At 32.2% G+C, this 27,998-nt stretch overlaps 1 protein-coding gene across 1 annotated transcript; it reads right to left on the minus strand.

Moving 5' to 3' along the window:
- Positions 1–19,774: 19,774 nt before the first annotated feature.
- LOC131068355 (organic cation/carnitine transporter 4) lies at positions 19,775–23,332 on the minus strand. The gene is made up of 2 exons (XM_058003542.2): positions 22,497–23,332; positions 19,775–21,304 (listed from the first exon to the last, which is right to left on the minus strand). Exons 1-2 carry the CDS (start codon positions 22,900–22,902, stop codon positions 20,043–20,045), a joined length of 1,668 nt encoding a protein of 555 aa, XP_057859525.2. The 5' UTR covers positions 22,903–23,332; the 3' UTR covers positions 19,775–20,042.
- Positions 23,333–27,998: the final 4,666 nt, after the last annotated feature.

Here is a 27,998-nt window from a genome sequence, read left to right on the forward strand (position 1 = left end):
TTGTACTTTCACTGACACTACTGAAAGAAAGCCACGATACTAGACTAAGCAATAATGTGATTCCCTTGTGAATGGATGGCTCAATTTGACTTTCAAAACGCAGCTTCTACCCATTTAGTTTTATATTGTTGGTTAAAAACAAGTCAATAAATGTTTTAAAGATTTCAATTTTTTTAATTTTTTATATTTATATTAAGATTTAATTGTGTAATTTTTGAATCATATTGATTAATCTATATTTTATTAGTAGTAGTTTACACATACCTTTTTTATAAGAATGAATGGTCCACCTAACATTCATTGCATTCAAGGGCGTTTGTATGGGTGAAGAATTAAGACATTCTCCGAAGCCACATATCTGAGTACTATTTTGACTCAAATAATGGAGTTTCTCCTAAGATCAAGCCTACTTAGCTTATCCCATTTTCTTCCAATTTATTTTATTTTTAGTATTTCAATAGAGGATCTTCACCTAAGAAAGTCAATATAACCATAGAGAATAGTTAAAGAAGAGTTTATTGTACTTGTGTGTTGTAGTCAACATTATGTGGGCTTTTGTGTAGAAAACTTGGTGCCCACATAAAAAGTTTGGGTGTTGACTACAATGTACTAGTGGATATCACATCTTAGAAGCATAAAAAATGATGAAAGTTATTCAATTCAAAAAAAACTCTTGTTTGATCTTAGAATAATATGAAGAGGGTTTAACCATCTACTTGTAATTACCAATATGTTTAACTATTAAGGATTGATGATAAGTTATATGAGTGATAATATAATTGCATTTAGATTAGTTGAAAAGATCAAAAGTAAGTGTTTGAGAATGAAATAAGTACAAAACTTGCACACTTGTCATTTGTCACTAATAACCTTCCTTACCTCTATTGTAGTGTCTCTATGAATATAACAAGATCCTTTTCAGGACAAAGTGCAAATTGGTGATGAAGAATTTGCTCTTCAAGTTGGTGACGAAGAATTTGCTATCTATCTTGGACTTATTTCATTATGATATTGGTGATGATTTGTTCCACAAGGCAATATATTTATTTAATGCTTTATATTTTTTGATCGTGCATTTTGTAGAGAAGATCCATATGGATATTTTTTCATTACAATATAAATCTATAATTATTAATCTTTATAAAAATGCAATTATTTTTTCTTTTTTATTGAGCAAAAAAATACAAAAAAACCAATCAACGACCATGTAATGGAAAACTAATATGTATGAAAGAATTGTATTCAAGATTTAAGGAAGATAAAGCCAGTCCCATAGAGAGGGGCTTTCGATAATTTTTAGGAGCTTTTATAGGCATGGGGTCAAATGAAATTTTTAATAATATGAAGCTTAAAACATAAGGTCCAAAAATTCTAGAAGCTAGCAGTCTCATGATTTTTTTAGTAAATTGAATGTTGAATCTTTAATTATATTGCTAAATCTAAAAAATTATTGACAAGAATTGGAAAAAATATGGATGAATGACAAGTGGGAGAAAAACTTTACAAGCAGGTGATAGAAACTTTTAGCTCCGCTCCAAAAACACCCAATTAAATTTGAAATCTAAAAAGTAGAGGCTCCTATTTCTTTACACAAGATTCTATTTTATCTCGTAGCATAATTTGTCTTTTCTCATACAACCTCTACTCCACAAAAAAAATTATGCTGATAGACATAACTCTACAATGGTAACGAGCTTTCTTATTCATGTAAGAAAAACAAACAAATTTGATACAAGACATTCTGTTGTTTTGAAGATTACTTTCTCTCCTTCAATTTTATTTTTGAAATTTGTTTCCTATTGACATATTTTATATAAGATATGCTCCATGAGCTCCTTTCTAAGTGGCCAAAAGTTTCTCTGGAGAAAACAGGCCAGCCTTAATCACACACACTATGCAACATATTAAGTCTAAAGAATGTCAGTCAACTCTGAAAGTTTAACACTTTTATGCCTAAAAATCAAAGCTTAATGTATGTGATTTAAACCGTCCGAAAAAACAATGATGTTAGACAGTTTGAATCATTTCAAAAGCAAAGTGAAAACTCCTTTAACCAGCGATTGCTTGAATTGTGTATTGGAGCAAACAAAATGCACTTTGCAATGAGGACTATAACAAGACTTGCGTTTCTCAGTCTACAAAATCAGTATATTCAGTCATATATTTAGTAAGTTATATAAATAAAAAACTCAGCAAATATACGATTACAAAGCCAGTTCCATATTACAGAGCCAGAGGGCGACATATTCTGCACCTTACATTCCAGATTTTTGTCAGGCTTTCATTAATTTCTGTATTCCCATGGGAGGAAAGGTGGTGAGAAAGAAGAACGATGGAAGTTTCTGAGTGAGCAAATTCAACTCCATTAACAAAGCCCGTACAGTTGCTTTGGTGGGCATTAATCCAGCCTGGAATTTGTTTAGTGGGTATGGTAGGATGTTTCCTCGAAGGAGAACGCTGTTATAATTCCATGGACATATAATACTTGTACTTTCACTGACAACTACTGAAAGCAAGCCACGGTACTGTGATTCACTTATGAATGGAGGGCTCAATTCGTGTTTTATATCATAAATATAAAACCCTACTTATCCCCTTCTCTATATTGATAATTGACCTTGCAAACCAAGGTTTCAAGCAAAACTTTAGCCTAGGTAGGTGAGACCACAATGTTGTGTCCCACAAAAGGCCCAACAATGAAAGTAAGGATGGAAATCCATTGAATTTCAATATTAAGGGAATTCAATCAATTCTTCTTAAATTGAGCTTCATTAGTAGCAATGTGGTGTCACATGGTAGGGAGGCTTTAATCTATGATTTTCTACTTGAAGTCCCTTTTAACTATATAGTGGGTTTGATTACAATTTTTTGTCATCGTGTGCAAGAAGTCTCTTCAATCGACTCTAATCTAATCTACTCCTCATCGCATTCCAACCTCGTTGACTTATCCTCCCAATTATTACTTTCAAGATTTTCTCTATTCCTTTTTTTATTTCTTTTTCATAAATTATATATTTTTATTTAAAAAATAATTTTTATTTTTTATTATATTTTTTATAATTTTAAAATATTGAAAATGCATCCCTAATGCATTTCCCTATTTAGTTTTGTGCCTAGTTTGAGACACATCCTTAATGCATTTATATAGCTATAAATGACACATTTTGTGGATAGTTGGGCTTGTGTGCCTAGCCTTACCTGCACTTAACCCTATGCTTATCGCTCATCCCTTTCATTATGTACACACAATCCTAGGCCAATTAGCTTATTTGACTAATTTTAGTCATTAATCCAATCATAATCCATAATTTAATCTTGCTAGACATAGATCACACTTAGCCATTTGAGCCAAGTTGTCTATATGAGTACAAGGTCATCATCATTGCCATGATATTAATCATTTTGAATGCAAAATTGATGTTAATGTTTTTAGCCAGCTCGCCCTTGTTATTACTAAAATGAGCACTTCTCCCTTTTCAAAAATGTTGTCTCTTGATCCTTAGAATTCTAAATCGATATATTAACATGTGGATCAATTCTATTTTATACTTTATCTAGGCATTTAGGTGTCTCCTTCAATATTTCTCTAGTTGGATTTCTTTCTAGTTAATTGTACTTGAAATGTTTCAAGGTGTTTAATATTCTAGATTATGACAAGTTTGAAATAAATATTCCCATTGAGCAAGAAGCAATGACATTTGTTGAAAATCAAAATAGATTCAATGTGAATTTCAAATAAACTTTCCAATTGATGAATGTGGTTAAATGAATTATTGTTGTAGATTTGGTTTGATTCTAAATATAATGTAACAACATTATGAGGGAAGTTAGTATCATATTGTTAATCACATTGTGGTTATTTTTCCTATTTCAAAAATTTGAAGGATTTTTTATCATAAGATAGTGGCTCACACATTGTCGAACAAATATACTATAAATTTTTTTTATAATTGTTGAGGTATAAGTTTATCTTGCCAAAGGAAACACATATAATATAAACCCCTAAGGTGATGATATAATTTAAGGTAATTTTACTTTGGACTCTAATATGCACTCAATTTTAACATCCATGACATCATATATTAGACATGAGTGGTCAATAAAAAAAGAAAGCATGATTTAAGAGTTTCTATTCAACATTGTAGTAAGCAAAAATTTAGAAGTAATTTATGTTTAAGGAGAATGTTTAGAAGCTTCCTGAGATGGTCTAAATATCTTGTTAAACATATTGTAGGGGATAGTGTACATACACGATAGGTTCTATGGATTCAATCTATATCTTAAACATTGGAAATGGAAAATAAATCTACACTTATGATTATAAAATCCATTGTCAAATAAATCTACACCTAGCCATGTCAGATTAGAGCCATATTAGATCATACAAATCAAAATATTTTAATGCTAATCTACTAACATGTTTTAGCTGAATGTTCACACTCAACATCATGTAAGTGGTCTATTCATTAATGAATTGGCAATAGTTTGAATATTGGTTATTGGTGAAATATTAAAGCTAATGAAGGCATTTATTTTCTTTGGAATCCAAGAGGAATCTTTGCTCGAAGCTAGTGCAATGTTTGAGAAAAATCCTTGCTTTCATTCTTCTTTATTTTTGTTACCTACATGCTTCAAAGCCCTATAAAATTTGAGAGGGAGAGCTCACATGCATATTAGAGTTATTTTTGTTGAAAGAGATTTAATGAGATTTGGGTTATGTTTACGGTTGGAATAATAATGAATTTTTAAATTTATACATATTATACTCATTTTTTAATATTTTGAATATCAGGGTAAAAGTACAAATTTGTGTCATGCTTTTATAAGGGAAATGATCATACTAATTTTGTTTTTCAACTTAAACCTTATAAAAGTGTCCTTTATATTTTTTTATTTAAAATTGTTATAAATTAATGAAATGTAGAACTCTTGACTAAATTTATGCTTCTAATTAAAAATAACTAGCAATTGCACCTTCGTTTAGTTTTTGCATAAATTTGGGTAGTGCATGAGGTCAAGTGGTAGGCCATAATTTTGTTTGTGCAACAAAGGTCTTGATGGAGAAGTGATAGCTTGAAACTAACTATGCATCCAGTTACAAGGATCCAATCATAACCAAAATAAAACCTTTAAATTAAGAAGATAATCAAGTTTCATTACCAACAGGCTTTGTTATGTTTGAGCGAGAGAGAGAGAGATAGGTAAAGACATTGAGATATAGATAGAGTAGAAGATATACATATAGATAGATCTAGAGATACAGATGGAGAATAAGGAGAGGGAGATGGAGATAAGGAGAGAGATATGGAGAGTTAATGAGACAGAATAGAGGAATATATAGAGATAGAAGAGAAAAATAAATAGAGGGATAGAAAGATAAAAGTAGAGATATGAACTTATATATAAAGAGAGAGAGAGAGAGAGAGAGAGAGAGAGAGAGAGAGAGAGAGAGAGAGAGAGAGAGAGAGAGAGAGAGAGAGAGAGAGAGAGAGAGAGAGAGAGAGAGAGAGAGAGAGAGAGAGAGAGAGAGAGAGATGAAAGAAGTGATAGGGAGAGAGATATAGAGAGAGTGGAAAAGAGATGGATATAGAGGTCTAAAAAGAGGGAGAAAGAGAGAGGGGGAGAGAAATGGATAGATAGAGGGAGGCATGTCTAGAGATATAAAAAGAGAGAGGACGATAGCAGTAGAGATGAAGATAAGGTGAGAGAGAAAGAGGGAAAAATAGATAGAGAGAGGTAGAGGGAGAGATAAAGATATATATATATATATATATATATATATATATAGAGAGAGAGAGAGAGAGAGAGAGAGAGAGAGAGAGAGAGAGAGAGAGAGAGAGAGAGAGAGAGAGAGAGAGATGAAGAGAAAGGGAGAGAGAGGCAGATATAAAGAGATAGATAGGGGGATGAGGAGGGAATAAGGGAGGGATAGATGGGGAAAAATAGAGAGGAGATAGAGAGGCGGGGGGCAGAGTGACAAAAAGAAGGTGACAAAGACAAGTAATAAAGAGAAGGGTTTAGACTTTAGAGGAAGGGAGAGAGATAGAGAGGGGGAAAGATAAAGGGATATCTAGCTAATAGAGATAAGGAGGGAGAATCAATGAGTGTGTGTATATGCATTAGAGAGAGTAGAGGTTGAGATATATAAAGAGAGGGAGTGATGGAGAGATAAGATAGAAAGAGGGAGAGAGGGGGATGTATAGGGATAGAAAGAGATAGAGATAGGGTTAGGGATAGAAAGGAGAGGGTGTAGATATAAATTGTAAAATATAAAGAGGGTAAAAGAGAGGCAGTTATGGAAGGAGAGAGAAAGGGGAGAGGGAGAAATATAGATAGAAAGAGGATGACAATAAGAGAGGGGGAAATAGAGAGATAGAAAGATAAAAAGACAAAGATATAATAATTGATATATGGAGGGGTGGAGGGATATAGAAAGAGAGTAAGAGAGATGAAGGAAGATGAGTGAATAAGATCTAGCGATGTAGATAGAGGGAGAAATAGGGATTGTCTATCTCTATGAGAGAGAGATATAGAGATAGAGATAAAGAAGGAGAAATGGGGAATGCCAAATGTGTGTGTGAGTGAAATATATATGGAGATAGATATAAAGAAGGAGAAATATTTAGAAATAGTTACAAAGGAGGAGAGAGGGAGAGGGAGGATATATAAATAAGGATCTATAAAAAAAGAGGGAGCAAGAGGGATATATATATATATATATATATATAGTGAGAAGGATTGAGGGAGGAAAGAGGGAGATATAGGGGGAGGTAAGGCGATATAGATAGGGGAGAGAGATAGAGATGGAGATAATAATCAAATGACATGCTACCCTCACTATAACTCCCATAGGACACACACTATCCTCGAATTATTGGCATGAAATGAGTAATTAAAAATTAGTTGTTCTCTCGCTCTAAATATCTAATTTAGGTTTTAAGCTAAAATTTATTTTATTATGTAAATTAAAATAAAATGCAAATACAATTATTCTACAATAAATTAAATTTTAATAAGACAAAAAAATATAAATTAAATTAATTCTAATATCTTTTAATTATTATTTGTAATTTTGTGAAATGACATTATTAATAAAAACAATTTTTTATCTTCATAAAAATTAATTCTTAAAAGAAGAAGTAGAAGAATTAGAATACATTAAAAAACAAGATAGAATATCTAATTAAACAAGGTAACATTATAATATATTCTTATCAAAATAAAATAATAATAAAAGAAAGATTTTAATTCAAAAAATAATTATTCTACAATAATTAAAATTTCAATAATACAAATAATTATAAATTAAATTAATTTTAATAATTTTAATTATTATTCACAATTTTATTAAAAGACATAAATAGTTAAAATAAATACTATACTTAAAAAAATTAGAAAACAATAAGAAGAAGAATAAGTACTAAGGTAATTCTTTCTTTTTCTTTTTAGAAACTTAAAACATAAGATAATAAAAGAGATGATTTTAAAAGATAATTTTTTCTTTTACGAATATTCTTTTTCTAATTAGTAATACATACATACATATAATTTTTTCATCACAAAAGATTTCTTTTTAAAAATTAATTTAAATTTAAGCATATGATTGAGATTAGTTCTATAGTCCTATATCCTTCTCCTCAATTTTGAATTATTGATTTAAGTGTATGGTCAAGATTGGTTCATATAGAAAATGCCTTTGACATAATAATTTAAATTGGTTTAATATATTTTTTAAAAAAGAAAAAAATTAATTGTTAAAAATTTAAGGAAAAACGTGAAGTCGATGGGATGTCACAAAAGGGATCTCAAACAATCCCCCCCAATAGATACCTTCAATATCTACTACATAAAAATTTTCATTTAAATATTTTATGAATATTTTTAAAATAATTTTTCAAGTTTGACTTCATCATAATGTCATAGTTTCCATCGCATGTTGACTTTTGTCCTTTTTTTTATCAATAAAAAAAAATTATACCCTTTTAGAGAGGATTCTCTCTTCTAATCCATTGTATATTTTTCAAAAATTTAAGTACATTTAAATACTTTTTAAATTACCAATCAATCTCATCTTTGATTATAATGACCTGCTTGCAATATTTTTTAGAAATCATATGACAACTAATAAAACTATCAAAACAAAATATTTGAGATTACAGACTCCAAGCTCTGCCAAAGGGACCATCAATCTAGAAATTAGAAAACACCTCATATATTTTCCCCTAATGTGAGGGGATGATAAGAACAATGGAAAGCTAAGAACCCAACTATGTCATATTTACATAATTCTCACAATATTGAAAAAGTGGGTACTTTAGGTAGAAGAGATGCATCAAGAGGTTATGCTTAATAGGACTGATATTAATCCCTAGGCATGATTATGGTAGGCCTAACATTGATATGAATATTAATATAAGAGATAGAGATACATCTCAGAATTTGCATACAAGAAATGTAGACTTCAATTTGCCTCCACCATAGCATATTAATCGAAAGGAAAACTAACATAACAAGTTTTTTTATGGATTAACAAGTAGACTTGAGCCTAATATTTTATATATTTAGTTATTTCATTGAATGTGTGTGTAGAACCTAGTTTAGTTATGCATTTAGAGAAATACAGTCTTCAATAGAAACTTCTTTAAGTTTTTCCTTTGGGTTTTTAGTTAATTGCATGTTTAAATAATCTCATGACTTATTGTCCCATTAGAATAGGCACTAATCTACTATAAACTGTATTTTTTATCAACCCGACACTAGATACATTCATTAAAACACTTCCTTTCTATTATGATTTGGTATATTTTCCCAACTTCTAAGCATAAGAGGTATACTTGATGAGGTGTAAATACATCTATTTCATTCAAGCCTTGCGCTTGAAAAGTTTTTTGTTCGTAAAGATGTATGGCCTTGTTTACCAAATTAACATAGGTATATTGTGACACCAACATTGGGATACACTATGTAAAGGGTATAGTTTATAACAAGGCAAGTGTTTAATCAAAGTGATATCAATTAATTTACCACCTTAGGGATATCCCCTAGTTTAACAAAGCTAGAATGAAGGAGGTCTTACCCGCCTCAACAATTGGTACTTAGTTTCCTACCTTGAGTATAGGTTTTGTTGATATTTTTCTCATGTTTGATACCCCTAGGGCTTGGAATACTATCTCCTTAGGGATTTGGGTCCACAACTCAAGTCACCAACACATTGAAACTAATTTCCACTCTAAAGCATTCCAAATTTGTGTAAATATTCATATTCTAAGAAAAATGTTTTGGCTAGAAAGACTTGAAGAAAACATGTATCCAATTCCATATATCTTTGGCTTGTGGGAATTACTAGAAGATATCCTTTAGAATTTCCATATGTCCACAAAAAGGATAGAGTGGTTTGGGAATAATAAAATAATTGATATGAGATATAATGGGAAGACCTTAATATAGGATACACCAAGTAAAATGAGCTAGATTGGACTCCAAAATGGTAGACCAAACTATTTGAAAATTGTAGTGTTGTTAACTAGTACTGGGCTACAGGTTCCACTTGACATTAAGTTTCAAAACCAAAGGTAGGTGAGAAGAAACCAAGAATGCCTTTTTGAGGGTTTGTAGTTTTTGAAAAAAGCTTGTAGAAACCACTTCCAATCCTTCTAATGTTTAGTACATCAAATCACCACTTTACGTAGAATTTATGGAGGCACATACTCCATAATAGTTTGAAAGGGTTCACAATATTAACTATCAAGATTGTATTTAGATTTAAATTCTAGCCAAGATATCCAATTCTTAGTGGCTCTAGAGAAGAGGTTTAAAATAAAGTATACCCCTTGCTTAAAAAAAATGGATTATCCTAGGGAACTTTGGAAAAACGATTGATTCTAGCAACTAATTAGAAGAGATCACCAAAGAGATTACTAGTTGATGAAGACTTATATTGAAATAATGTCTATTCTATATAATTTACTACATGGTAATTTCCTAAGCTTTACATAAACTTTTGGCAACAAAAGTGCCTTGACTTTACAAAAGATCTTTCATAATTGCAATGGGGAAAAATTAGAGTTTCCACCACGAGAGGGATGAAAGCCAGTAATTTACCATTATATTCAAAAGAGGGGTGAATCCAATAGATTTAGTCGCAAAATAGTAATGATAAGGACTGAAAATAATGATTGGATTCAAGGGATGAGTTGATTTTCCCTCTTTTGTGAGTTGAATTTATGAAATCAAGGAAAAGCGCTAGAAATGAAGGTAAAAATGTGGAAACATTGAGCTACAGATGTGGGACTGAGACACACACCTGGATCTAAGAAGTATATGCAGATTTGGACCTGATCCCCGAAAAGGCTCCAAAAATGTCAAGATCGGAGTGCCCATCGCTCTGGTCCTCCTAACTTTTCACACACTAAAAGGGGTTGATTTATCTCTGCAAATAATGCCTATTCTGAAGATCGCAACTTTGTACTTGTTTCCTGCACATAGAAAGAAATGGAAATAGGTTGGGAATGGGGCTTGCCTAAGTCAAACCCTGGTTTTGGAATTAAGCATGTCATATAGAGATAAAAGATAATTGAATTGTTGTAAATGAAGATTCTCCTTTTGAGGGAGATGCTAAATAATGACTGAAAATCAAATGATATACCTTTTTGTGAAGTTTTGTTTCTCTCCACACAAGATTAGGTTTTCATGAAGTCTTTGATAAAAAAGGATGTGAATGTCCACTTCAATGCTTGAATCTTGACTTTGTTGTTGTTCCAAGGCTTAAAGGAAGATTGATTACTTTCTCAATTGTTTGAATACTTGATCTCATGTGTGTATAATGTATGTTTGTTGTTGGATCCCTTTCAAAATGAGAGGAGAAAGCCTCTTTTTATACTTTCCCATTGAAAAACTGATTAATTTTTCGACATGAGCCGACATGGAGCTAGGAATACTAGTCATTTTTTAAATAGGGAAAAGGGTTTGAAAGGGACCCAAAATAGGGAGGACCAGAGCATGGCACCTTGGTCCTAATTAGGACCAGAGTGTGGCGCTCTGGTCCTACCCCATTTTGGGGTTAGGACAAGGTTCCTAGCTGATGCAAAAGTAAAAAATGCAGCCATTCTTGAGTGATATGAGCAAAATTGGGTCTTAATCAAGCCTATAAATGCTAAGGTAGGGACTTAATGCGGTCAAAATTGTATAAGGGTGCAATTTTAGGATGCTACAATAATGATGATGGATTGAAATCCCAAGCCTTTCTAAGCCTTCCTACAATGAGAAAATCCAAATGTAATTTACAAATCCTTAGGAGGATTTTTTTGAGTCTCAATACCTTCTAAGGTATAAGTTATCCATTTGGTACATAAAGCCATACCCTATTTGTGAGTATCAATATAAGGAAAGACCACAACACTCGTGAATAATACAATAGGGTTCCTTGATGACTCAATAGAACCCTTAACCTTTCTTTGAGTAATCCCAAAGAAAGTATTTAGTTAGTCTCTCTATCTTTCAATAAAAGGCTTTTCAGGGAGCTCAAAGACAAGAATAATACATAGTTTAAATTCACAATCCAAAAGTGTAGCTTATTCTCAATGTAAGTCATAATGACATTTCCAAAGAGAAGGATTAGAAAGAAAAGTTGAATACATTTCCAACCAAATGAATCAAGATAAGAGCATTTGGGAAAGAAGGATTGATAGTAGCATGAAGTTTTTTGCCACTAAATACCATAATTAAAAGCAAGGAAAATGGTATTTAGACATTGTCAGGTGTAGCTAACATTGTCTTGGTCTTGTAAGTAGGTGATTACATTGATCATAAATAGTGATATAAGCCTATCAAGACTCAATCTAACAACACCAAATGTGGGTTTAGTTCTAACCCATTTATGCATTCAGGCCTTTTTTTACCCATCACATAAATAATTTGAGGAATCTATGTATGGGTCTCCACTTGTCAAAATTGCCTAAGTATTATTCTTTCTGACCCCCCAGGTTCTTATAATATGTTAGAAATTGAAAATATCCAAGAAATTCTAAGGCTAGAGTGTTTTCTAGTCAAAGGGTCCCTCACTAGTATCCTTTTTAGAGTTTCCCATCTTGACATACCTCTTCCACGACCTCTCATTTTACCTTGTTGTTGGTGATATTTTATTCTTTCTCTTACTAGCATACCTTTCATCTAACTTCCAACTCTCTGATTCCTTACACTAAGTTGCCTTTTCAAGTCAAATATTTCATTATTCCTTTACTTGTGTACCTATTCTTTGGTACTCTTGATCCCTAACTTGATTTTTTTCAATATATTTTATCAGAGTAAGAGATCCAAGGATATCTCTAAAGTTGTACTTCTAACATTAGTTGTGAGAAATCCTCGATCCTCGATGTTTCCACTATGTTATCTCATTGAGATAATGGTTTCAAACATATCCTTATTTGGTTACCTTGTAAGAGATATTCTTTGTTGTTTCGATCCCCAACATTTCATAATATTAATTTTTTTGGGCTTGCAATTTTGTACCTATCTTTATTTGCATACCAAGTTATGGGTGAATTCCTTGGTAATCTTGATCCTTTACTTTCCACAATGTCCTTCATACATTATCCTTTCATGGTCATAGATGTGGAGACACTTTTACCCATTTTCTATGATCACGAAGTATGCCATATTCCCAATCCCCAACACTTGACAAGTGGTATATGCTATGAGGTATCTTTGACCCCAATCCTAGAAACTCTTAAATTCCTTCCTTTTAGAATGTTCATCCTTACCTACCTTTCTACATGACCTAGAGCACCATTATTGATACGATTTTGCATCATAATTACTCTAATGGGTTTTTCCTGTGTAGAAATAGTTATTCATCTTGAGGGCATAGATCCACACAAACTCTAGGGCATCACTTTAATGAATTTCACAAGATTTCAGCTTGGTTTACATGCAACATTCAAGATCAGTAGTTCTTCCTTGATTCCCAAAGCAATTGGACACACAAACTAAAGTGCTATATATACTAGTTCATTTTTTAGACCAAAGGTCGATCATTTCTCCATTTTTACATACAATGCTAAATAAGATCTAGGGTTTCAATCCTTGCATGTCAAGTTGCTATTAGAGTATATCATTTTGTAAGTTATGAAGAAGTAACTATTGTGTTGTAGATGTTTATAACTAGATGTTTCCTTGGCTAGTTGTAGATTTTTAAGAAGACTTCCAAGTGAAGAAGTGTGATTGGTTCTTCCCAATTTATAGTCTTATCTCACGACATTTGTTGGTGTGAATGTAATAAAACTTAATATGGAAAAACTTAATGCATTGTGGATTATCATTTGTAATGGTCTTTTCCTAATTGCACATGTGTAGATTTATGAAGGTTTTGAAAAAGATTATTAAGCATTTGTATTAATATTATGTCTTTTGTTGTTTCTATATAGAATTTAGTCTAATTTATTGTGACGTTGTAACCTTGTATAAAGCACTAGTCTTGAAAGCGTTTGACCCTACGCACATCTTAACGTGGATAGCATCTTTAACTAGTAGTGTCTTGAGTGGAAGTAAAGTTATATGCATTCATTTCTTTATGAATGTAGAGCAAAGATACCATCTTGTGCAATTGTGCGTCTCAAGGCATCCATGGCTGAAAACAATGTGTCATAAGTATTCTGCACCTTACATTCCAGATTTTTGTCAGGCTTTCATTAATTTCTGTATTCACATGGGAGGAAAAGTAGTGAGAAAGAAGATCGATGGAAGTTTCTGAGTGATCGTATATTTACCAATTGCTTTGGTGGGCATTTATCAAGCCTGGGATTTGTTTAGTGGGTTGGTGCGATGTTTCCTCTAACGAGAGCGTTGAGAGCGTTGTCATACTTTCACTGACAATACTGGAAGCAATAAACAGTAGTAGACCAAGCAATAAAGGTGATTCACTTATGAATGGAGGAGGGTTCAATTGTGTAACTTTTGAGTCATATTGATTAATTTATATTTTATAAGTAGTGGTTCATATAGACTCATCTTTCATGAGAATAAATTGATTACCTAACATTCATTGTATCTGGGTGGTGCTTGCAAGTTGTGTCTATTCTGGCTTCAAAACGGACCTTTCGTACAGTGTGTTAGTGACAGGTTAGTCAATCGCAGCCGTTAATTGCAAATCGACGGTGTAAAACGTGTCCGTACTTTTGTTTTGGAGCCAGAATAGATGCGTCTATGCTTGTAGGGATGAAGAATTGAGATTTTTTTTGGGGAAGGCCCCTACTTTGACTCAAATAATAGAGTTTCCCCTAAGATCAAGTGTACTTAGCTTGCTATCTCATTTTCTCCTAATTTCTTTTATTTTTAATAATTTCGGTAGAGGAAGTTCCCTAAGAAAGTCAGTATAAATACCATAGAAAAGAGTTAAAAAAGAGTTTAACGTACTTGTGTGTTGAAGTCAACATATTGTGGGATTTTGTGTAGGGAACTTGGTGCCCACATAAAAAGTTTGGGTGTTGACTACAATGTACTAGTTGTTTATGGTTACTGGATATTGCATCTTAGAAGCATAAAAAATGATGATATTTAATTCAATTCAAAAAATACTCTTGTTATATCTTAGAATAATATGAAGAGAGTTTAATCATCTACTTGAAGTTACCAATAGGTATAACTATTAAGATTGATGATAAGTTATATGAGTGATAATATAACTGTATTTAAATTGCTTGAAAAGATGAAAAGTAAGAGTGGTTGGGAATGAAATACTAACAAAAGTTGTCCTTTCTTAAGTCCTTTGACAAAAACAACACTAGAAGTCTATATTAGCCCCCCATTTCTTACTAGTAACCCACTTTACCTTTTTAAAATTTCTCTAAAAATATAAACCCTAACTATTCCCTTCTTTATGTTGGTTATCAACCTTACAACCCAAGGTTTCAAGTGACACTTTAGCCTAGGTTGGTGAGAGCATAATTTTGTGTCCCACTAGTGGCCCAACAATGAAAATGAGGATGAAAATCCATTGAAAACGCATAAAATTTCAATGTAAAGAGGATTCAATCAAGGCCCCTTAGATTGAGCTTCATTAGTAGCCACATAGTGTTGCATGGTGGGGAGGCTTCAATCTATGTGATTTTGATTGAAGTCCCCCTCAAGTACATATAATGGGGTCAATCACACCTTTATGTCATCTTGTGCAAAAAGCCACTTGAGTTTATTCCAATCTAACCTACTCTTTATCCCTTGCCAACCTTGTTAACTTGTCCTCCCAACCATTGCTTTCAAGTATTTATCTATTCTTCTATTTTCAATTTATTAAAAATATTTTTTATAATTTAAATGTTTTGATTAACTTTTTTTTATTTGTATTTATCTTGTTCAGAATTTTTTAATGATAAAAATGCATCCTTAATGCATTTTTCTATTTAGTTTTGTGCCCAGTTTGAAACAATGTTGCAAATTGCATTTATATAGCTACAAATGCCACACTTTTTTGCATAGTTGAGCTTTTTCACCTAACCCTATGTTCATCTCTTATCCCTTTGCTAATGTACACAGAATCCTAAGCTAACTGGCTTCTCTAACTTATTCTAATTATTAATCCAATCATAATCCATAGTCTAGTCTTACTAGACATCAATCCAACCTAATTAAACCAAGTTGTGCTTGTGAGTATAAGGTCATCCTCATTGCCATGATATTGATCCTTTTAAATGTAGAATCACTATTCAATATTTTAACCAACTAGCCCTTGTTATTACTAAAATTTGTACCTCTCCTTTTTTCAATAGTCTTGTCTCTTTATCCTTGTTACATTTCTAATTATTTATCTTGTTGTGGATAATTTCTTATCTATACTTTATCTAGGCATTTATGTGTCCCCTTTATTGTTCTATATTTGGATTGCTTTCTAGTTATTGCATTTGAAATTCTTTAATGTGTTAATTACTCGATATATTGCGAGTTTGAAGTAAATAAGTTATTCATTGAAAACATATCAAAATAGACTCAATGTGAATTTAAATCAACTTTTCAGTTTGTGAATGCAATTAGATGAATTATTGCTAGTAGATTTTGTTTGACTAAAAATATAATTTAACAATAGTACAGGAAGTTGGCATCATTTTGTTCATCACTTTATGATTATTTTTCTTTTTCCATAAGTTTCAAGGACTTTTTATGATAAGATAGTAGCTCACACACTACCGAACTAAAATGTTAGAAATCTATTTAGAATTGTTGAAGTATAATAATATCTTGCCAAAGGAAAAACATATAATTAAACCCCTAAAGCATAATCTAATGTATTAATGTCATAGCTTAGGGAAATTGGACTCTAGTATGCTTAATTTTGAAATGCATGGGATTTTGTATTAGACATGAGTAGTTGGTAAAAAATCAAGGGCAAGAAAGCATAATTTTAGAGTTTATATTCAATGGTGTTGCAATAAAATATTTTGAGCATATAATATTTTTAGAATAAAAAAGGTAATGAATGGGAAAATTAAAATTATAGATCAAGGTTTGATATTGATCTAGTGGAAAATGCTCAGAATCTTAGTTAAAGTAAGCTTGCAAAACTTGTTATGAATAAGCTTATGAAAGAATTATAATATGTTATTGTTGTATTGGTTTGTATTATTAAAAAAATTTATTGATGTGGTTATCTTTGATGACATGAAGGACATGGTTTTATGGTTTATTTGGTTGATTGGTTTTTGATTATTCACTTTAAAGCATAACCTACTTTTATTTTGGTCATAGTGAAAGGTTTTTGATAAAATTTTGTTACAATATTAAATTAAGCTTCAAGTCTTGTTTGAATAATATTTATTTGAATAATATTTAGTGTCTATATTATACAAATGGCATGTCAATATTTTACATATTGTTTGGCTTCTACAAATTTCATACTCTTTGTTTGGAATTACATATACCATTTCATTTGGGAGGCATAGTACACAATGATTTCATCTTGATATATATTTTTAAGGGCATGTTAAGGTTTAGAATGTAAGCATATTAATGTTGTAGAAAATGAGCACATTGTTCTTGAATCTATTTATAAAATATCACCCATTCATTTATCTTGCATGCTAGAACCTATAGCTTGATGATTTGATCTAGTAAGTTTATCATACCGAGTACATCCCATTAAACAAAATCCCTCCATATACGACCATATTTTTAACCTTTACTTGGAAATATGTTCACTTTTTAAAATAAATTCCAATAATTTTTTTTTCATATTAGGCAAATGATTGTGTTGGTAGTTTTGTTTAAATTTTTTACCATTACTCATATAGTGATATCTAGTGATAGATTTGGCAGTTGGTTGAGATTGTTAAGATGGTGTGCATCGCCCTAGTGTTTAAGAGAGTATGCTATTCTCATTTTCATTCGAGTCCCTATCTAAGTTAGTATTTGATAGAATTAATTGGTCTTATTTGAAGACATAAGGATCTTTAATTTATAACTTAAAGTCATAAGTTATGTATAATAAAATATTGTCATTAGTGGTTTTTTTCTAAGAATGATAAAGATTAATTGATTATTTGTGTCAAAATATTTTAAAGTATGATTTTTTTTTTTAAACTAACTTAATTATATAAAAGATTATGGAGATCCTATGAAAAAAAAAAAAGGGGATTTTCTATAGGTAAAAAATTATCATTCTAGAAGTATTTCATATTGGATGTTTTGTTTGAATGCATTATGAATTTAATATTTTCTTTTAGGATGTTCGTTGGTACTTGACATCATGGTGGAGAATCTAACTTGAAGTAGATATGAATATTTAATTAGTTGTTTTTTTAATTTTTGATCATCACTTTAAGGTCGATCATCTAATGATTGTTGGATGTTAATGAGGAACCATGATTCAATATTTATGAAATTTTATGTCAAATGATAGGAATTCATATTGGGAGTAATATGTCATTTTTAGCCCTCTTTCAGTAAGGATTTTTCAAATTTAATGGGCTATTTTCTCATAACCACATTCTATATTTCAAACTTTATGAATATAAATATTTTCTTCCAAGTTTTCATCAAAATATGTCTTTTGTATAATGTGTCATGCTCGATTTTCTTTATTGCTACTATAATGTCTTTTTTTAGAAAATCTTGTTTAATTGTATTCTTCTTTTATATTTTATTGTATTTATAACAATTTTATTGTATAAATGGAGTGCAATGTTTTTTTAATATATGTGCAAAATGGTTTAAGTTGAAAGGGACTTCAAAAATTTTAAGCAAAAATGATTGAGAGTTATAAATCCATTCTCTAAAACATTTTCTAGCTTCCTTCAAGCCTATACAAAAAGGTGACCCTTAGAACATAGTATGGACATCCATAAAATCATAACAAAAGAGAATTTTTGTTTGAAACAATTATTGGAAATCTCATGTACACGTATATATTGAAGGTTGTGATCATTTGGTGAGTTATATTTTAAATGATTTTCTTTTTGTTCTTTTATTATAGGGTTCTTCTCCATTTTTTATGATCTCCTTCTCTATTTTTAATAGCTTGTCCGCAACATGGTCTAAGAAAGGGCTAAATTGGCAAGGGGAGACCAAGGAATTCAACTTAGAATGGGACTTAAAGAGAATGCTCCTTAGAGACAACAAAGTGTTGAATTTGTGAGATAAAAATTGGCAAAGAGGAATGAATGTACCAAAGCCTATGTTTAAAAATGATCCCAACAAACTTGACTTCAACAACAACAAAACAAAAACTTAGTAAGGTATTGGATAGTCTCCACACGAACCCCATGAGGGCCCTTGGCAAAGTTGATCCAACTCCTTAGCATACTTTCAGAGGGAAATTTACCAACAAAATACCTAACAAGAATATAGTTTTCAAGTCCTTTCCACACATTTCAAAAGGTCATGAACATGTAAAACAACATTAAGACCACAAGACTTACTTTGTGAACCGGTTTTAGTATGAACTCATGATAACGTTTCAAAGTACAATTTTTACCTATTCTTCTAAGTCAACAACCTTGGCATCAAATGTTAGGGCACTTTGATTAGTATTCATTTTAGAAGAAAAAAGAATAGTTTGAAAGTGAGAGAAACTAAAAAAGCCTACAATAAATATGAAGATCCCTTATACTAGAAGGTAGTATGAAACAAGGGGTGACAATGAGAGGACAATAACACAAATAAAAACATATAAACCAAGCATAATAACTTATGTGTGCACACATACATATGTAAATATACCATTTAATAATAAAACTATAATAAATTCTTCTTATCAATTATTTAATAATATCTCAAAATACTATTATCAATTATAATAAAAATTGCTTTGTGTTCATGTGTTGTTGTCATTGTAACCTTTTGATCTTTTTCTCTATGTTGTAGAAGACTTGGAAGTTGGAACCCTGTTTCCACTTTTTAATTTATCAAAAACAACATTACCAAAAACCATCCTTTTTTAAATTATAAATAATATACCAAACACGTAAAGCTTTTTATTATGATGATGAATCATGGAGTATGCTTCATGTTGATGCAAAAAACAAAGACAAAATTGAATCGAAATGTACTAAATTACTATGGGCTATGGAAATATTAATGTCTCTAATATACCAGAAATCATTAAATAGAACATAAAAACATAAAAAATGATTTTTCTTTTCTCAATCACTCATCCAAATAATAAATCATAGAAATGATGTTCAAACAAATTAAAAAACTAACAAGTTAAATATTATAAATTCTCCCTACAAAACCAAAAAAAAAGCAGGAAACAACAAAAGAGTGGAATTTTTTTTCACAAGGCAGCCACAAATGTCTAAACCACCAGGTTAACATTAATGATTATAAAATCTCTCTTCAAAATCTAATCCACAATATCAGATACAACAAAAGAGTAGAAATCTCTATTTTAGATCAAGGCGGCAAGAACAATTCTATCAACATCTAAGAGGCTAAAAATAGTCTATGAGACAATCAGCCTTATACGGCTATATGAAACAAAGAGTCGGAATCTCTATTTTGAATCTTCTGTATTTCAGTCTGCTTTCCTACTCAACGGGATGATAAGAACACATGGATAGCTATGCACTGGAAATTTCTCCGTATTCCATGCCCGCCATTGTTTCATACATGGGGCGATTCATGGTCTCTGGCAGAACAAAACCCAGAATTCCTCCCACCATACCCGCCATCCCAATGATGGCCAAAGGCAGCCAAGGATAGATGCTTGCCATTACAACCACCAGCGGAGCAATCAGAGCCCCAATATGCCCCGCTTGGCTTGTGAACCCTAAAGCTGCGTTCCTCACCACCGTTGGAAACAGCTCAGAAGTGTATATGTACAACAAATTATATGTACCCGCCATTCCAAATATTCCCACCAAACCACAGGCCAGTTGTCCGGCTGTTAAAATCCCCACCAATGAAGTATCAACATTGGGATTGTGTAAAACTGCCGAGATCACGCTTCCAACCGAAGCAAAAAACCCACTTAACAACATGGTGGAAACGAGCATTACTCTTCTTCCCAGCTTGTTTAGGAACAGTGCTGTAAGAGCGAAGGCGGGCATTTCTGCTATTCCATTGAGGAAAACACTCAGGTACAAATTGCTGCTGAGATTTACCACATTTAAGCTCAGGCCATAGTAAACTATTGCACAGGCGAACCAGATGAAGACCATTATGATGATTCGGGATCTTGTCATGGGTGAGCTCAGAACATCGAGGAGGTTTCCTGAAACTTCATGCAGGGTCGAATCTTGGGTTTGGTTTTCTTCTTCTTGGTCTAGTTTCAGAAAAATTCCTTGGGGGTCATGCAGGGTCGAATCTTGGGTCTGGTTTTCTTCTTCTTCTTGGTCTAGTTTTAGAGAAATTCCTTGGGGGATTGTGTTTCCATTGGCTTGTGCTATGGATCTCATGACAATCATGGCGTCCTCCAGCCTGCCTCTGACAAGGTACCAGCGCGGGGATTCGGAGATGAAGGGCAAAACGCAGAGACAGAAGAGGGCCGAAGGAATGGAGGTGAAGATGTAGAGAAGCCTCCATGTGGTGCACCAGTATGAAATGGCTGGTAGAACTGCTACGCCCATTGAAAACAAGTAGAAAACTGACATGCCCACTGGACCTCTCTTTGATGGACCCACTGGTTCTGTGGCCAATACAAAAGCGCACAGCCCCACTCCACCTGTACAAATGCCTGTCAACAGACGCAGACTCAAATAGACCCAGTAATTTGCCGACATCGCCGTCAGAATGCCCAAGACGGCATTTGCTGCACATACCATGGTCAAACATCCCTTTCTGCCCAGTGATGAATCGGAAAGGTGCCCGAATATTCCCGCACCTGAACAGAATTCCAGTCAAATGTAGTTGAGTTAGAAGGGCTGATTTGTGCATTCCAATACAGTTTCAAGGCCCACGCCCCTCAAATTTTGGGCTTAGTCAATTTTTAAGGTGCAATGTTTGTAGAGGAGGTAAATTGGATGTTTGTAAGTTTTTTAAAGTTTATTTTTTATTTAGTGGTGGAGGTTTTAGTCTAAGGTTCGTGTTTATGTATTAGATAGCGACAGGTTTATGGATTAATGATATTAAGTTTCCAGAGGTTATAGTTCACTGTAGTTTCTTGGTTTGATTGAGTGAGTTTTTTTTGCATCAAAACTGTCACACAATCAAACTCGGAAGCTACACCGAACAGTCTTATGAATGATTTAGGTTTCAGTCTGCTTAAAATAATAAAATCTCTGAGCTCCCTATTTAGAGGGGAAGAAAATTGAGGGTTGAAAGATTTCAAAGCTTGATTTAATTCAGTTGAAGAGGTTTTGGTCTAAAGTTGTGCTTCCATAACAGATAGTAAAAATGTTCCTAGATTTCAGTCTAAAACTCCGTTCCTATATCAGACAATAAAAACAATCTTATAGATGATATAAAGTCTTCTGTTAAAAATTCACAAACTACTGAAAAATTTTGAACTCCCTAAATTACAATTTTGGCTAAACACAAATTTTTTTGTTTAAATCCAATCAAATTTTTTTTTATTTTCTCTCTTTCTTTATGATTGAATAAAGTTTTGAAATTTGTCCCTGTTGGTAAAATATGTGAAATTTTTCTGTCTTATACTAGAAGAGGTTTTAGTCTAAGAATTATGCTTCCATATCAGATAGCAAAATGATTTAACTCTCAATCTAAATATTGTGATCCTGTATCAAATAGTAAAAACGTTCTTATAAATTTCCATAAAATTTCCATAAAATATACACAAACTTCTAAATTTTTTAAAAAATTCAGCCACAAAAATCTTTGCTTAAATTGAATAAAAAATTGGGCCCCCCAAATTACAATCTGGGTTTTCTTATAGACAATCCTATCGACCTCCTCCTTCGAATTCAGCGCCCCCCCACTCCCAAGAAATTTTTTTTTCTTAAAGTTCAGCCAAAAGCTTTTCCTCTCATGTCTCTCTTTATGATTGAATGCAGTTTCAAATCAAGCAATATAATCATGGACAGACATATAGATTCAGCAAGTAAAAAACTACACACCAGCAAGACAACCGAGGAAGAAGGCAGACTGCACCACTCCAACCTTGTACTTGTCACCGCATATAAGCCCCCACTCAGAGACAGTAGAAACTCCGGGGCCTTGAACCCACTCCCAAAATGCATCTGCCATGGAGCACACAGAGCTTGCAGGACTACAACTCGAGCCCACAGAATCCTTGCATTGCCAAGGCGGTTGACGATCAGCAAAAATCATGACCATTGTGTGCAGAGCCTCCAGAGTCCAAGCCAGACTGGTCAGCACAAAGTGTCTCATCTGCCAACATCCGAACTCCCCTGTCCATTTCTGGAGCATCTCATCTATGGTAAGCTTGATTTGCTCTTCCCCATTTGGCTCTAACAGAGCAACTTTCAAGCCCTTCAAATCCAGGATCTGCTCCTCCTCCATTTGGGTTTCTTCCCCGAGTAACCAAACCCAGAAAGAGTGATCCAACTTTAATAGGCCGTCAAGCCCACTTTATTTGAATTCCATACAATTCCCCATTAGCTAGAAACAAAATTAGGGCGGCTATGATATAATTCTGGCAGAGCAAATCCATATTAAACCCTTAAAAAGTAAAAGATACTCTTTGGCTGGATCTCGAGAAGAATCTGGTAGGTATATTCCGAAATTGATATTAATGTTGGATTGAGATGAGTTCAAACGAGATGTTCATACACGTAATCTATCAGTGGGACTGGTACTTTAGATTATTCAAATCACAATCCTGCAGACATGCCGATTAGATAGCTGCTTTACTTTGTCTGGCCCGAATTGCTCCTTATCGAATCACTGAACAGTGTTTTGGCTCAAAAATGTCCGCCAAAAGTGGTCCTCTGAGATTTACGAAAAGACAACTTTTATCCAAGTGAAAGACGCTTTGAGAAGATAAGGTTAGGGACGGTAAAATGCATGACAGAATGTCAGAAAGCAGCTTCTGACAAGCATTGCCACAGAAAATGGTGGTCGAGAGAAAACGAGGAGATTGTGGGTTCGAAACGCGCCAAGATTGTGATCAAAGCAATACAATTAAGAATTTAAAAAAAATAAAATTTGTGATGATTCAGAAAACGCCGAGATTCTAGCACCTGGAGATGCTTATCAGCATGGTGCATGCACAGTTGACCGTAATTATTATTAATTAATTAAAATTTAGATGTAATTATTATTTAATTGAAATTGGTGGGCTGGATAGATAATGCTTGCCTATCGATATTCGCACGCATGAAACACACTGGCCAATGGGACGTACATTTGTTTTATGAAAAATTAAATAAAGAAAAAATGAAAACCCACGTTTAAGCTATATAAGATACAAAACAACTTTTTGGGAGTTATTTATTTATTTATGGTTTACATTTCCACATTTTGAATAGATATATATGTTGCTACACTAATTTGGTTGGTGGTTATCTAGCACATTTTTTTTAATGTTTATCTTTCTGATCAAGGATTAGAATAGATATATATGTTGCTTGATCAATTTAGTTGTTGGTTATCTAGAACATTTTTTTTATATTTATGTGTTGGATCAAGGACTTTCAAGTCTTTAAATAAGTTTCCTTCAAGATTCTTATGTGAGTTGAGTTTCTTAGGCTCCTCATCTATTTGTAGAGATTTTTGGAATAGTTTACTTGCTCCTTGTGCTCACCCCTTCCTCTCCCCTCCCTTCCTTTCACCCCTCTTTATATTGAATCATTAGTCTACAACAATCTATCTTGCATTTTCTTGAACTCTCTTGCATCCGATGATGGATCATAGTGTGATTGGAAACGTTGATGGATAAATAAAATTATCACACAATCAAATTCAAAACTACAAATAATAGGAGTTTACTTATTCACTTAGTCATTTTATTTACCATGAGTTAAACAAGAGTTTCACTAATTGATACTAGAGAAAGTTTTGTTTGGAGGTGGAGCTTACCTCTAACCTCAAGAGTATACAAAAGTTCAAGTTAGTTTGCTTTTGGTTTTTATAAAAGGTCACCTATGTTAGTTTCCCAAACACTTCTTTTTCAATGCCAAGTTTCAAACCATAAAATTAATGTTTGTCCAATCATGCTTAAGCCAACTCCTAAGTTAATAGTAAAGTCTTCGACATCCTTGATTGAAGAGGTTGGTTGATATATATTGTTAGTGGTCAAAAATCTATCACCATCATTTTTTCTAAAACCAATGTCCTTCCACCCAAACGAGAATATGTTCATAATGTTGAGAATGGTTTGATGGTCAATAATAATATGGTTCCCTCTATTGGTATGAATGGGTCTCTTAACTATCTAGTTTCCCTCTTGGGTCCTTTGGACACCTAGTTAGTTAAGCCAGTGGCTATTCTCCACACAAAAAGGCATGGTAACATAAAAGCACCATACATAATAACATGCATCATAAAAAATGGTGTTAACATCGAACTAGAATGACATACGACAACATCGTTAATGGCAATTTTTTTGCAATGTGTGAAAAATTTTAACTTTGTGTCCCGTACAAGCAATTCTAATTTTTATTTTTTTTAATTCCTAAAAAATTTGTTCACAGCCAAGCATTCCCAAAATCAGATTGGGCGGGAGAGAAAATGGATTGGCAATGTGGCTTCTCAAATGGTTATCACTTTGGGTGGTGGATTTTTAGTTGCTTCTGTTGGTGTTGGCTTGGGTCGTGTTAGGCGACACTACCATATATGGTATGAGGAGGCCTAAGATGGGGCCTCTGGAGCTCAAGAACAAGTGTGAGAAAACTCCTATGTTTGACATTGGAACTCTGTCAAAATAAAGAAAGGGCAGATCAAGGTACACAAATTTTGTATGCTTGTGGTATATAGAGCAGTGAACTCTGAAATGTAATTTAATGGGTTTATAAATCCATGTTTAACTTTTTACAAGTATTGTCCGCAATCAATTGCTTCACATCTTGCAAAGCCAAATTTGTAGATGGGCAAGAGAAGGAATTTGATGTTGTGATTCTTGCTACAGGATACATAAGCAATGTGCCATGTTCACTCAACATATAGAAAACAACCCCAATATAAAATCCACTTTGCTCTTATTTGGTCTGATTCAATCTACAACACTCATTGTCTTCTAAATCTTCTCTTCTTTCTTTTTTTGTTTAGGAGCATGATTTTTTCTCAGAAGTTGGGCTTCCAAAGACACCCTTTCCCACAGATGGAAGGGACAAATTGAGCTCTATATAGTGTGATTCATAAAAGAAGGCTTATTTTCCTCTATGATGTTAAGAAGAGGAGAAGCACATGATCTTCCCATTATAATGAAGAATAAAATGTTTGAATCTTTTTTATTTGTAGTCTTCATGGCTACTGCATATTTTATGAATGTATTATTTTTGAAACTTAAATTTGTAAAAGAAGTTTGTCTCTTAAAACATTTTTTCTTATGTCGTTTAGGATTGTGTTTTTTGTCTTTATTTAAATTATTATTTGTCCACTAAAGAATTCATATCAATTTTTTTTGTTTTGTAACTCGTTGGTATCACAAACATGAGCCTAAAATAATTGTTGATAGAGAAAATTTATTGGTACCATGAACTTAAGATGTGTTATCTTAGGATAAGATGTAATTATCTTGATTTACATTTTGCGAAAACCTTATTGCTTGGAAAAGTTCTCTTAAAAGGAATTTTTGAGTATACTCTATAGTTTGAGGAATATATATATATTTTTTTGAATATGCTTTTTAGAGTATTTTAAATACTTGTAAATACAAATACTTGTGTTTCCTCCGTAATGGATATTCTTGGTGCTGAAAAATTCAAAGAGTTTTTGAGTAGGGTTGAATTTACATGATCTTTTAAAAATCTCTTTATTAGGGAAGAGTTAAGAAGCCGCTTCCACATCTACAAATTTGTATCTACAAATTTTTTTGAAGCTGATTAGCTTTTTTTTTTAGAATATCTAGAATAATTTAACATTTTGTGAATATAAGAAGTTTGATTTAAAGATATTATAAACATTATTTCATTAATGTGTATGCAACTTTCTATATCAGACATAGATTAGGTAGATATATATTGAAATATAAAAACTTGTACATACTTAAAAAACTATTCTTTTCACATTTTAATATGTCAAAATTTTATACAAGTTAAAAAAAAGGTCTATAAAAATTTCACATATATTTAAAAATTATTTAGAATTATGTATATTTTTTATAATTAAAACATAGAAACATTAAAATAAAAAAAAAGCTTTTTAAATATAAAAGATGTCATATATACTCATTATTTAGAATTATGTATATTTTTTATAATTATATATATTTCTATTAAAGATTCTTTTAAAGCAAAAACCAAATTTCCAATGATAGAGTAACTTGTCTCTAACATAGTAGTAAAATAGAAACTTGTCTTTTAAATGGTAATTTGAAAGAATTTCATAGAAATAGAAACTTAGATTTTGAATGCCAGCTTTAAAAATGAGAAAGCTCCAAAATAGAGATGCTTTGATGTTTCTATTATTTAAATATTACTAAAGACAAACTTCTTATGTTTACAAATTGCTAAATAATTTCAATAATAAACTCATCAATTCTTTTGCATATGTTTTTTTCAAATGATTATAAGGTTTTACTGTGTTCTCTTTTATCTTTCTTCTAACATACCCTTCAGTTTGTATTTGATCAATCTTATTAAAGTGTAATGATGAAAAATTAAACATTTTGATATATCTGCACATATTTTATATAGAGTAAATTAAATTTAAGATAGATATGCTAGTTAAACTACAATCTCTTAATGATTGTTAAGATTTGTGATTTCTTTTATAATAAATTAATAATGTCATACATTGTGTGAATCTCTCTATATTTTTTAAATTGGTTTAAGTCTAGATCTAACAAATCAATATTTAAATAATGACTATGATATTATTGTCTAGAATAAAAGACGAAAAAAATGTATGATATTTTTTAACAAGATACAGAGCAAATACCTTCATATGACAGATACAGAGCAAATACCTTCATATGAATATAATCCTTGTATTTCATCTATCATAGGTAACCCCATCTTATACAGTTCTTAGTTTTAAACCAACGAAATATAATTCCTACATTTAACAGGAGTTCAACTATAAATATAGACCTAAAAACCATAGTTGTCTATACTGCCTAATTAGAATTGAAAATGGAGCAGACATAGCCAAAATAAGAACCAAATGAAGCATGTTTTGCCCATATTATTTAGCGGTCCAGACCATACCAAAAACCCAAGCTAAGTTTCAATAACAAAGACTGATGGATTAGAAGGACCTCTGTAGCAACTATATTATAGCCTATACCTCACCGAAGTAAAGAGATATATAGCAAAATAACAACAGGGTGGTAGAAACCAAATATCACCAGATCAAACAAAAGTCTAGGTCTTCAAGGGGGCAACACGGCAAGAGTTAATCCTCTTGTCCTTGGGAGTATGGGCTTACAGGCTCCCCATCTTGCTCAATACCCTGCAGGTTCAGGTAATCCTCAAACTAGGAGTCCTTGCTTGGAG

Source organism: Cryptomeria japonica, chromosome 11 (assembly GCF_030272615.1).
Source record: "Cryptomeria japonica chromosome 11, Sugi_1.0, whole genome shotgun sequence".
Lineage (NCBI taxonomy): Eukaryota > Viridiplantae > Streptophyta > Pinopsida > Cupressales > Cupressaceae > Cryptomeria > Cryptomeria japonica.